This window comes from Mixophyes fleayi, chromosome 9 (assembly GCF_038048845.1).
Source record: "Mixophyes fleayi isolate aMixFle1 chromosome 9, aMixFle1.hap1, whole genome shotgun sequence".
Lineage (NCBI taxonomy): Eukaryota > Metazoa > Chordata > Amphibia > Anura > Limnodynastidae > Mixophyes > Mixophyes fleayi.
The window spans coordinates 120,509,257-120,522,374 of NC_134410.1; the positions used below are offsets into that span (position 1 = coordinate 120,509,257).

The 13,118-nt window shown below is 37.2% G+C and overlaps 1 protein-coding gene across 1 annotated transcript in view; it reads left to right on the top strand.

The window, feature by feature from the left end:
- The first annotated feature begins 5,745 nt into the window (after positions 1 to 5,745).
- LOC142101131 (histo-blood group ABO system transferase-like) overlaps positions 5,746 to 13,118 on the top strand; it is a 38,889-nt gene continuing 31,516 nt past the window's right edge. Inside the window, exon 1 of the mRNA XM_075185352.1 lies at positions 5,746 to 5,853. Within this exon, the coding sequence (XP_075041453.1) occupies positions 5,832 to 5,853 (22 nt within the window). The 5' untranslated portion in view covers positions 5,746 to 5,831. The remainder of the gene's footprint in view (positions 5,854 to 13,118) is intronic.

Below are 13,118 nucleotides of genomic sequence, written 5' to 3' on the forward strand. Positions count from 1 at the left end.
GCTTAGGAGATTTAGTATACACTGTATTCATAATACGGTACTGCTATCATCCTATCAATAAGCATTATATTGAATTCCATAAATCAGTCTAATAACATTGCTCCCTTCTCTTTGCATGATACAGTATTGTCCTATACTTATTCACCTTAACAGTCTTATTTCCACGTCTCACCACAAGAGGGTGACATAATATACAATTAAACAGATCTGTGGATATTGAGTAACTTGTAATAATTGTGTTTCTCGGTACTACGTTCACTTTCAATATTGCTCCTTCCTAGGGCTAACTTCATTAAGAAAACATTTAAATAATCTTCGGTATGGATTATCCATTTGTCTTTGGTAGTATCAAGTTAGTACAGAGTATATATCTTAATTTCCAAAATAAATTTAAGAATATATCTATAGAACCTACATTAATGCAAATGGTCTGATCTATGTATTAGTAAATCTGTTTTTATAAGTGAATATCCAATAAGGAGGTTGTTTCATAAGAGAAGTGACTAACTTTAAGCTGACAACAGAACTTAACACTGTGGGGGCTGGGGAGGTGCGGGTGGGGGTGGGGGTGGGGGTATTCAATTCAACACGAGAATTTAAATCCCCTCAAGGTTGAGAAATTAAAAGATAAGGAGCGAATTTCTAAGATGAGATAAGAAATCCAATTGGACGTATAGACTGCTGGGAGGATGACTTGGTAGAGCTAAAACATAGGTTAAAAAATGAAAACATGATGGAACATGAAAACATTTGAACTGATATTAACTAGGAACTGGTTTTGAGGAAATGTTCTTGTGCTCTTACGTTGATCCTGATGAAAATGACAACTGCTGAGGTTAAATGTACGAAAGATAATCTAGGAAGAAAATTGTAAGACTTTGAAACAAACACTACACTTCAAAGGCTGATTGAAAAGTAGAAGAAAAATCTAGATACAAGGAGGATACAATCATTACAGAAAACAAAATTCTCGTGGCAGAGAAGAGAATATAGTACAAGTGGAAGGAAGTTGTAACTGCACTAAGGTATTTTATTCAGTAATATGCATAAGAACATTCCCTAATTAGTGGATCATCATATTTAAATTCAGTACTAATAAAGTACTAATAAATATTTGTCTGAAGGGTGCACCCAATATTTCAAACAGGAGTATGCATAGAAAAAGGGAAACAGAAGTATATAATGAGGCTCTCCGGGATGTTCATTTATATTTAAAATCATAAATTTTATTGACATGCATTAAAAGTATTCTATTTCTGGTTTCAAAAGAATCACGAAATAAAAGCAATAGTTACAATGTGAAAGAATAAAAAATGTGTACAGTGATTAAAAGTAATAATCACTTTTATTTGTGTCTCATTTATTCACTGTTCATTATCACACTTAAATTATCTATATTAGTCTCCTTTATATACAGGAGAAAAACATAATTATATTACCAAAGTTTATGTGAATGACTCCATAGTTATATTAATAGGCAGAGATGGACATTATCAGTTGTATAGAACAGCTAATTCAGGTCCATTATCAGTATCCTTTACATACTTATCTTTTTTTAAAATATTTTTTTATTGTTATAAATGTTAACACTAAAGATAATGGGGCACATTTATCAATCATCGGCAGAAATGAGAAATAGTTATCAATCCTTATCGCATGGATAAGGATTGAACTATTTCTCAAATTTATTAAAAACGGATCACAGAAACAGCAGTTCCGATAAACTGCTGTTTCTGTGATAAAAAAAAATCATACTTACCCCCCTGTTCGGGACGTGCTGTCTCTAGGATCTCCTACTGGTCATCTTCGTTCCTCTTCTTCCTTCAATTGCGCATGTTGAATGGTGACTGCTCCCAAAAATGAAGAGGAGTGCAAAGCAGCAGATATCCACGATATCTGCTGCGATGCACCTTTCATAAATTTGCGGAGGACACAGAGGCACCTTAATTACCCGGTAAGAGCACTATCGTGCTTTCTTAAATATGCCCCAATATATGGTAAAACTAACAATGATAAAACAAAGAGTATCAAATCATGCATAAAAAATAACAATCAAAACAATCATTAAGAATGAAAAAAAAAATAAGGTGCAAGTGGAAAGAAGGAAAAGTTAGGAATAATTTAGGTTCTAGAATATATTGTGAAATGAGTAATATTAAATTAATATAATATATTACTATAATATAATATAATGTAATATAATATAATATTATCAATAACATTTTTAGAAAAGTAGTAGAAAACATACAGAACGGTTATCTGTTAAACTGGTTTTCTCTACTCCTCCATGGCGGTATACTATATACGGTTAATATCCAATTTCAGGACAAGAAATAAGACACACCTGAAGGATGTCTTCTGGTTTTCCCCAAGCTGATAAAAAATCTTCAACAGCCAGCATCAGCATTTATTTATATAACGCCAGCAGATTCCGTAGTGCTTTACAATTGGGGATGCAAATCTTATGTAATTTTTTTTTAGAAGATCTACCATATGCATTTTTGTGATGACATACCTACTTATTATGATTTTAAAGTTTCAGTTAACCAGGACCGTAACTAGGGCTGTGCGATAGGGGACGACCGCCCAGGGCGCAACGCTGAAGGGAGGCGCAATTTAGGAATGTTTTAAGTTCATTTGATTCAAATTGAGAGCTAGGGGTCGGCATTTGTCTTTCTCGTCCCAGGTGCTAGAATTCTAGTTACGGCTTTGCAGTTAACCAAATGCAAACTTTTTTTTTTTTTAATAAGGTCAACATTATTTATTAGTCCTGTTTGGATTAATTTTTGTTTCTACTTTATGTGACGTGTAGCGGATTGCTCCTCAGTTGCCATATTATGTCACCCTGCCACGATAATGTCATCGCCTTCGCCAGTAGTAATTTCAGAGACTATTGAGGGAGCCTATTTTGGGATTGTGACAGACACGAGCCTTATATTGGGAATATCGTGCCAACCCGGTCTGTCATCAGTGGGCCAATTGAACAACCGTGGTCCACTCTGTTATTAAATGCCGCCCGTGGTCAGATCTGTTATTGCTGTGGTGTCCAGAGAGGGAGGGGGGAGGCAGCTCACAGGAAGTGTGAAACAACTGTGGTGCCTCATTCGCACTCACTCTGAGGGCCCTGTACAATCTTGGACCTACGACCATCACCCCCCCCCCCCCCTCTCATCGAACGAGCATTGGAGCCCTCAAAACAGTGCCTCAATTGTTTGCAAGCAACATACTTGCTTGCAATTATTGAGTTTAGAAAAGTGACGTACCGTTTCATACTGGCACACTGCAAGCACTGCATTAACCACATTTCCCATTTCTTTACTTTAGGGCTATAGTAATGTTCAAATCATTGTAATAAGCTTAGGAGATTTAGTATCTGGGTACCCAGCCAGGACCAACAAAACGCAAGTATCTGACACTATTTGAACTATTTACAACTGTTTAAAATTCGCTTGGATCTCACTCAATATCTTACATAGGAGTATGTTACCCATATGATTGTTATCTCCGAGCGACGCTGATCCAACTAATCATCCTGTCAATATCCGAAAACATCATTGCAACGTCGTGGGACATCTATTTAACAAATCGAGATTTTGGATCTTTTGCTTTGATTTATCTCTATAGCATGGAAAACATATTGGAACTATGACGAATTAGGGCATCGTGCAATATGCAGAAGCATGAGATTTATGCAATATGCAGAAGCATGAGATTTATGAGAATTGTATGTATGTTTGAATTGTATTTACGCTTTTATTGTGGTTTTAGCATTTTATTATTGGGATTAACTGACATTGAATAAAGATATTAAGTTTAAGGAATCAGTCTATTACATATTTATAAGGAATACAGAGCATATTAAGAGAGCATTACATGTATTTACAACAACAGATCAGAGACTGTAGAGATTATACATTGATAGACTAATCTAAATTTATAGAATAACAGAAATATTAGTTAATGAGCGCCTACCTCTTCTGGGGCCTGATTCATCAAGGTACGCAAACTCATACGCATCTGCTAAACGGGACTTGAGCTACGTAAAAACACCACATACGCAGCGCAAACAGAGCAGATACGGCACTCAAAGTCAACTCAATCTCAAACTCCAATGCAAATATAAGGGTTTGCGTCACTCAAAGTATGAAACATGAGTTTGCGTACCTTGATGAATCAGGCCCCTGGTTATTTTATTTCCAGGAAGTTGGCTACATTGCCATGGACCTTAAGATTCGTAATAATATTACGCACTGTGGAACGTCAAGGTTAATGGAGATTGTGCATGCTTGGCTACAGACGATTCTCTGGCTTTCTTTCTTTTCTCCATGTTCATTGCAGTACACACAGTGACACTAAACAAGAGAACGAGTCCCTTTCTCTATTCAAGCTTGTTTAATGAGTGATTTTTATATTGCAGGCACCCGCAACTCACCATAGGTGAGGTCAGTTCAAGTGAAGGAGAGTTGTATTCCACTACAAGAAATGGGTACATTTGCAATAGTGCACCAGAATAACAAGCGGATATTTAATACCTTTTATTAGAAAAATATTCATACGCTCATAGTAATCATACATTGCTAAAACATTGATCATTTTTAAACAAGTGCTAAGTAAACAAATGCACTTATATTTATCTCTTAACTTCTAATTCAATTTACCCTCCTTAATTGTATATTAGTGTAAATCAAAATTAGTGTCCTTTATGCATGTTACAACCACCGTAATTTGGCATTTTATACACCTCTAATATATTTCTTGAATATTTAGTAAGACTTCACTAAAAATGGCTGCAACATTGCCTCGTGTGAACTGAGGCTGTGCCAACGGCGGCAGACCGCTAGATGATTACGGCATCTCTGTCTCTCCTAATCGCCTATTCACAAGGGGGTTCATGAAGTTTCTCCCTTTCTGTCCAGAAGTCTGTCCACACCTCCTATAGATGTTAATAGGAGATCAGAAACAATGATTTGTATTAGTAACAAACAGATTGTAACAACCAAAACAGATTTAATCAGCAGTGCAACATACCGGTCTTACGCGTTTCATCACCAAAGCAATCTCCTCAGAGAGATAAACATAAGCCTGCTTCACCTCTCTATCTACCTAGCTGGTAATCGATTAACTCTTCCAATCCTGGACTCATTCATAGACTCGTTATCCAAAGGACACTTCCATTTGTTTGTTTTAAAAAATAATTAAAATAATACACCCAAAAAAGAAAAATTGCAAAGAGATGCAAAAACATACACAATAAAAAATAAGAAATATAAATACTAAATATATATATACAAAAATATTATTTCACTACAAACCAAAGAAATCTATATGTAGATAGGAACATTTTCTTTCATTTCAATACTTGTTTTTTTTTTTTTAAGAAATGGTGCATTATTCGAAAATTCTGTAAGGATGCCAATATTATTACCAAAAAATAATTGGCGTAATTGGTGATAATACAGCCAACTATTGGTTTGTGGCACAGGAAAATATGATACACCATTGGGGTTAACATAGGAAAGTTACAGAAAAAACACATGCAAATCTGCCATGAAAGGACGTTCATTTAAAAAACAAAATTAAACAATAAAAATGAAGATGTTTCTATGTAATTATACATACAATAAAAACCAACAACTTTACCCTGTTTGGATCAATGCTTGCATCTAAATATTACACACCTTGAGCATAGTTTTTCCCCATTGGCTCTTGCTAACAGTGTTTCTACTGGATATGAATTAATGAGGGACTGACAAGCAACAAGGGAAGCAGACAGACACAAAAGAGTTTTGTTTGCATGTACTAGCAGCTCCTGCCTTTCATAGCCCTTCAGCATGTACTTGGAAAATTGTATGGGTAAGTACAAACAACAGTTTTCTACACAATGGACTTAACTAGTTTCCATCCTCTTGATTTTCTGATAGTTATTGCCATTGTAATCTATCTGAATTCAGTTACATGTGATGTTGTAGTGTTATTTCAGGGATTGTTAAAACATGTTTATTTTAACTGTTAAATTATTTAGTTCCAGGTAAAACGTTAGAATAGACATATGTCAGATAGAGAGCATCCACTTCTTCAAAACATGCACGTACCAGATAGAAGAGTTAATTAAGGAATATTAGATATTCATACAAGTATTTAAGATGTGTAGAACCAGATAGAAGAGTTAATTAAGGAATATTAGGTATTCATACAAGTATTTAAGATGTGTAGAACTTTGATGAGTGACTCAGTTGTTTCACAGTCAAATGTACATCAAAGGTGACATACATCACAACTTAGGAGTAAAACAACGCAATACTTGGAGCAATGATAGTGTAGTATATTTAAAAGAAAATCTCAAGTAATAGATAAAAAAAACATAGTCAATGAAAGATTTCAAAAACATCTTATCTGCGTGTAATGGGGAAGATTGTCTACCCCTATTTGGAGTCATATAGTCAAAGTAAACTCCTAGGCTCTGGAATGTATGGGGAAAAAAGGGTGAGGGGATGTAGTTGATAATTGATTTGACTAGGTTGCAAAACTCTGGGACTTAGGCAGTTATATAAATCTTTTAAATATAGAGTAATTAAATATAGGCAAAACCGGAAAATAAAATAACATAGATATGATCTCTTAGCAAAATATAAACACGCTACAGAGCTAGAAATATGTCTCTATAGGTGAAGCAAAGTTAATCATCAATGTTAAAATCTCTGTTGTCAGAGATACTGTACATCTCCTGTATTGAACATTATATAATTTAATAGTGATTATGAACTTTTATTCGCCTATAGAGAGACCATTTGTCTCCAAAAATTTATAGGAGCAGTTGGTCACCTGTTCACAGCTCCATTTGGCAGCTTTCCCCTACACTAATACATAAGGGACCACCGCTTATTATACAATTATATTTGTTTACTCCTATTTATCCAGGAATTTGTGGGTTTATTTATTATGCTTATCGTGACTGCTTTTCCGGCAGAACACTTTCAATTATATGGTCACAATCTTTCATCCCTTATCATTGTCCCTTATCACCAAGGAATGAAAATTGATCGAGTCAAAAGTGCGCTCGTTAACAAAAATGACTCTTGGATTATAGCTGACATTAGGAGTATTTTGCTAATATAAAAAATTGGGAACTGTATCATTATTGGTGATGATTCAAGATATACTACACACACATTGAAATGTTTTCTTAAATTCAATATTTAATGCGACTTTGAAGCATTGTAATCATTACAAGCTGATTTACTTTATATTGTGTAAGTAAAGAAGTTAAGGAATAGAAACATCGAACAGTCAACAATACAATATGTATTAAGGTGCAAACTCACAATAGACTGTGAAGCTTATATTATGTGACACGAATATACATTAATAGGAGTGTAGAAAGCGAAATCTTTAGAAGTTAGAGTGACACACCTGATTTTGCCGCATTTAAGTGCTAGATTTGTCTGGTATCACATAGGGAAAAACATTTGAATTAAATGTCCTTAGTATTTATTTCTCTGACATAAGAAGGATTGAATATAGTGATTATTGTAATGACTGATAATTCATGACAGCACTTACTGATAAAAAAAAAACCTGTATGTAATGGATGCATACACTGATTAAAACCTTTTCTTTTTAATATTTTTTTTATTGCAATAAATATTAACACTAAAGAAAAACTGCAGGTAAAACTAACAATAATAAAAACAGAGAGTACCAAAGAAGACATAAATATTATTAAGTTACACAAAAATAACAATCACCATTAAGAATAAAAATATAAACTTGAAAGTGTAAAGAAGGAAAAGTTAGTAAAGGATAAATCTGTAAGGGAAATATTAGGAATAATTTGTGTTTTAGAATATACCGAGTCTTTTATGAAATGAGTAAGATGAAATTAATATAAATATTATCAATTAACATATTTAGAAAAGCAGGAGAGAACATACGGAAAGTTTACCTGTTAAAGTGGTTTCGTTTACTCCTCCATGGCAAAATACACTAAGGGTTAATCCCCCCTTTCACACGAGTCATGACAAGAAATAAGACACACCTGTTGAGTGTCTCCTGGTTTTTTCCAAACTGGAAAAAAAATCTTAATACAATGACAAAAATGAGGAGTAAAGGAAACCAGTTTAACAGGTAATAAACTGCTGTTTTCTCTCCTAATGGATGGCAGCATACACTATGGGGTAGTGTTTCAAAGTTGTGTTTCTCCTAGGGTGTGCCCCATCATATAATGTAACTGAAGTTTTAATGCGTTCAACTTGAACGTATAATATCTATATACTGTATATATTTATTATTTTTTTATTTTTTTACGTCAAAGTCATATTACCACGGTTAACATCTTCCTTCCAAAATTGGCATCGGCTGAAGCTTTGATATTAATACGATAGTGTTTAATGAGGACCAGACTGCGGTGCTTACATAACTCCTCCATAGAGGCGGATTTCTTCTCTGCTCAGGATTTTGCCATGGCTCTTATTGAATGTGCTCTTATGCTTAGAGGCCAGCCTCGGACTGGCCTGCCGGGGAGCTGGGCTATCCACCGGTAGGCCCCCCACACCTGATAGCCCCGTCCTCTTCCTTGGTGGGGTGGAGCAAAGTAAAGACCGTTCTGATCGATTTTCTTTAAAACAGAGAGCTCAGACTGGATACTATGATAGCTCTCCATCTCTGCTGTCTCCTCTCATTGACAGGCAGCAGCTGTCAAATGAGATGGAGGTAAACTGCAGGGGAATGGCTCATGTGATCATGTGATCATCTGATTGTGATTCTGCTTGTTAGTTCATCAACTTCCTGCTGCTGCTGTAGGAAGAAGGGGGCTCTACTATTAAGAGAGGCTGTGTTAGTATTTTTTATTCTTTTCATAAATTCTTTTCCCGTGCAGCCCCCCTTCTCTGGAACGACCTCCCTCGTTCCATCCGTCTCTCTCCTACCTTGTGCTCCTTCAAACGTGCACTCAAAACTCACCACTTCCTCAAAGCCTACGAACCATCTACTTAACCCCCATCTCCTCCCTTTAGCTCGTCCTCCCTTCTCTCCTCTTGCCTCAACTGGCTCCTCTTGTGCCTGGTCTGTTTACCCTCCCTTAGAATGTAAGCTCGTATGAGCAGGGCCCCCTCCCCTCCTGTCTCCATACCTGTTCTTCTGCTCCGTCTTTACTGCATATGACTAGCCGGAGTTTCTGAAGTATTGGTACTTTTTGTTCATTGTTTTGTATGGTTTCACCCTGTATAGTCTACTGTTAGTACTGTGTGCGGCGCTGCGGATACCTTGTGGCGCCTAACAAATAAATGATGATAAAAATAATAATAATAATAATAATGTTAGTATCACTAGGTACAAAATGTGCTGGCAGTAAGTTATTTAGCCAGGGCTATCATGATAGAACCATTTTAGCCACCAGCTGTAATATAATCTCTGGGTAAGATTGAAGAGTACATTTTACTTTTACTTTTGGGGTCTACATAATTCCAGGTTTGCCATGTGGAAAACTGAGAGCCCCCTGTTGCAATATTCAGGTATGTTAAGAAGAAATTGTAGCAGACTGCAAATAAGTAAATAAAAAGACTGAATAATTTCACACTATAAAGGTAATATTTTAAATTCTTACTTGTCTGTACACTTATTTTATTCATACTTGCCAACTCTCCATGAATGTCAGGGAGACTTCCTGAAATAGGGGTGATCTCCCTCACTCCCTGAAGAGTCTGGCATTCTCCCTGATGCTGAGCCAGTACAAGACGTGGTCGGCTTCGCCATCTGTGGCATGATGACACAGTTCAGAAATTGTGTCCTATGTCCATGTATTGATGCCTATGGAGGTGGCCATTTTCATGGAGACCAAGATTTAATCAAAGACTGACAGGTAAGACAACATGACTTCAGTAATGGAGACAGAAATGTAAAAGACACTTCAGTCTCGAGAGATTCATTAGCTGCTTAGTTGCCTACTCTCCTGGAATGTCCGGGAGAGTCCCGCATTTCTGGGAGACCTCCTGGGCTCCCCACAATAGATAAGTGATGGGAAGGGCTTAATGACGAAAATATTGCATAATCTTAGCCCCGCCCCCTGCTGTAATTGGCCAAAATTCTGACAATCATTTAGGGGCGTGGGCCAAAATGATGCCATTCATTAAGTTCCGCCCCCGCATGATTTTATTTTAAAAATAACTATAATGGCTTCTCATGTGCTCTGATTCAGTAGCTTTTTATACCTCTACCAGTACTACACATTGAGAACAGTTATCAGTTGCAATGGATTTCATGTCTATTGCCTCACACTGACCAAAATATTTGAAGCTAGGTCAAGGGTGTACAAGCATTCAAACAACAAACATCTCTCAAAAGTTTAGGGGGCCTATTTATGAAACATAAATCCACAAAATTGTGGTTTATGATCATTGCATCTGAGCAGATATTGCATCTCTCTTTGCTTTACTGAGCAGTCCCACAGTGTATGAGGACTGCTCAGTAACGCTATTTACCAATGTATGAAAATATTTTCTTTTCTCTTTTCTCCTATGTTAATGTACGCCATCTGAAGCTGGAATACATTCTCATAATTGAAATCTTTCACTGCTGTCAGCTCTGCTCCGAAGAGCAGAGCTGCACAACTCATGTGTGGAGGGATCATGTGAATTCTCCTTATCACATGAATCCACTTCGTTTAATGTACTACGGTAGGTTTCTCTGTGTTCATGCCCGAGATTTTCAGTCAGCGCATGCGCACAGGGGATGAGAGAAGCCAAGAAGATTGCGATCCCGAACGCTTGCTTTGAAGAGGCAGTGGTAAGTAACTTTTCTTTTACTTCACGGGAACAGCAGTTTATTGGAACTGCAGTTCCTGTGTAGGTTTTTTTGATAAATATGAAAGATAGCTCAATCCTTATCTATGTGATAAGGATTGAAAACTATCTTTCATAAAATGCGGGGGATACATAAATATGCCCTTAGGTGTAGTAGTTCATACTTGCCAACTCTCCCGGAAAGTCCGGGGGACTCCCGAAATTCGGGTCCGTCTCCCGGACTCCCGGGAGAGCTGGCATTTCTCCCGCATCCCACAATTCCCTTGGCAAAATGACGCGATTCGCCGAGAGTCGCGTCATTTTACCCCCGCCCCTGCGACAAAGCGTAATTTTACTCGTGGGGGTGGGGCCAAAATGACACGATTCAAGGCGCCTTCTAGTCACGCCCCTCTTCCGGACGTCACCTACTGAAAGTAGGCAAGTATGAAGTAGTTACACAAGGCCCATTATATAACCTAATTTCCCCCTACACCAAGATAGAAAACTTCTATTTCCTTTCCATGGATCAGTTAATATATCTACTGATGCCATTCCTTTCCTCCTTTTTCTCTCATCTTCCAATTATTTGTCCTACTTTATGGATGGGGAAGTAGAGGATATCTCATGAAAATACTGGCACATGAATATTATTCAGTGTGTATGCAGTGCTCACCTACATATTGATGACATACTTGTTTTAGAGAATGCCAGTTATTCCAGTAGGGGAAAATGGATAAAACACTATCATCATCATCACCATTTATTTATATAGCGCCACTGATTCCGCAGCTCTGTACAGCGCGTGAACTCACTCACTACCCCATTGGAGCTTACAGTCTAAATTTCCTAACATACACACACAGACAGACAGAGAGGGAGAGACTAGGGTCAATTTTGATAGCAGCCAATTAACCTACTAGTATGTTTTTTTGAAACGTCATCACGCCCGTCCGACATCCATTGCGGAGCCCTGGGCTGCAGGGCCCATATATATATAATATATATATATTTTTTTTTATATATATATATATAGGGGCCCCGGTGCACTGCTTTGCCAGGGGGCCCCAAATGTTGTTAAGAGGGCCCTGATATGGGGAGAACATACAAACTCCTCACAGATAAGGACATTGTTGTTTCTCACAAGTATATGAAGCTTTCATATCCAAGCATGAAGGATTATTCCATAAGGTAATTAAATTAGAGTGTTTAGAATGTAATTCATATATTTTAGTAGAATAAAAATTGAAAGAGAAAATTCTGTAACTGGGAGAATTAATTTATTGATGGGATACATAGCAAAGCAGGGGATGAACTATTAAGAATGTTGGTTTCATGTATGACCTGGGGCTAGATTTACTAAGCTGCGGGTTTGCAAAAGTGGGAATGTTGCCTATAGCAACCAATCAGATTCTAGCTATCATTTTGTAGAAGGTACTAAATAAATGAAAGCTAGAATCTGATTGGTTGCTATAGGCAACATCCCCACTTTTTCAAACCCGCAGCTTAGTAAATCTAGCCCCTGGTGTCAACATTAGAATGGAACAAAATGTGCTGGGATAAATTGATAAATTAGAAGCAATATAATATTTTTGTAAGAAAAATCTTTTTTATTTATATAATGTTTTCTCATTAATCACTGTCTTATTAATAGGTGACATTGATTGAATAGTTATTTAATTTTTCTGTGCATTCTTTTGAGAATTTATATTCCACATATGTATTGGACGTATCCTGCAGTGTCCTATCTAGTAGAGCAGAGCGGACCTGCACCCAAATTCAGCACTACATGTATCTACAAATCCACTCCTTGTTGAATTTAGGCATATAGATACCCTTTACGTGGATGGTAAGACCCACAGTGCACAGCTTTTACCCCTTTGGTGCATCATTTAACCCATTGCAATTATAATCCATATGCTCAATATGTGCAGTGTCTAAAAGGAGGAGGGAGAGAATTGAAATAAGAGAAGTGAAAGGGAGTGAAGGGAGGCATCCACCATGGGGGGAGTGCAGGAGAAGAAAGAGGGTAGTGTCTGGACCTGCTTTTTATAGACACAGAAGTTCCCATGATTCTCCATGTGCTCAGCGCCCATGTGTACTGGACATGTTGTGAGGATGTCATGCCTGGCCACTCTGCCTTTGTATTACTGATCATGCTCTTGATCGGTGCATGCCCTCTGCAGCTCCTATTGCAGGAGGACTCCCTTGCGACTGATCGCGCCCACCAACGATGTTGTCAATGCAGGGCGCGTATCAAAGTAGTGGGATAGCTCCTTCATAGCCACAGTCTTGCTCCACACACCTATACTCTTTAGTGAAAATCTAGACCTACTAGATCAAATT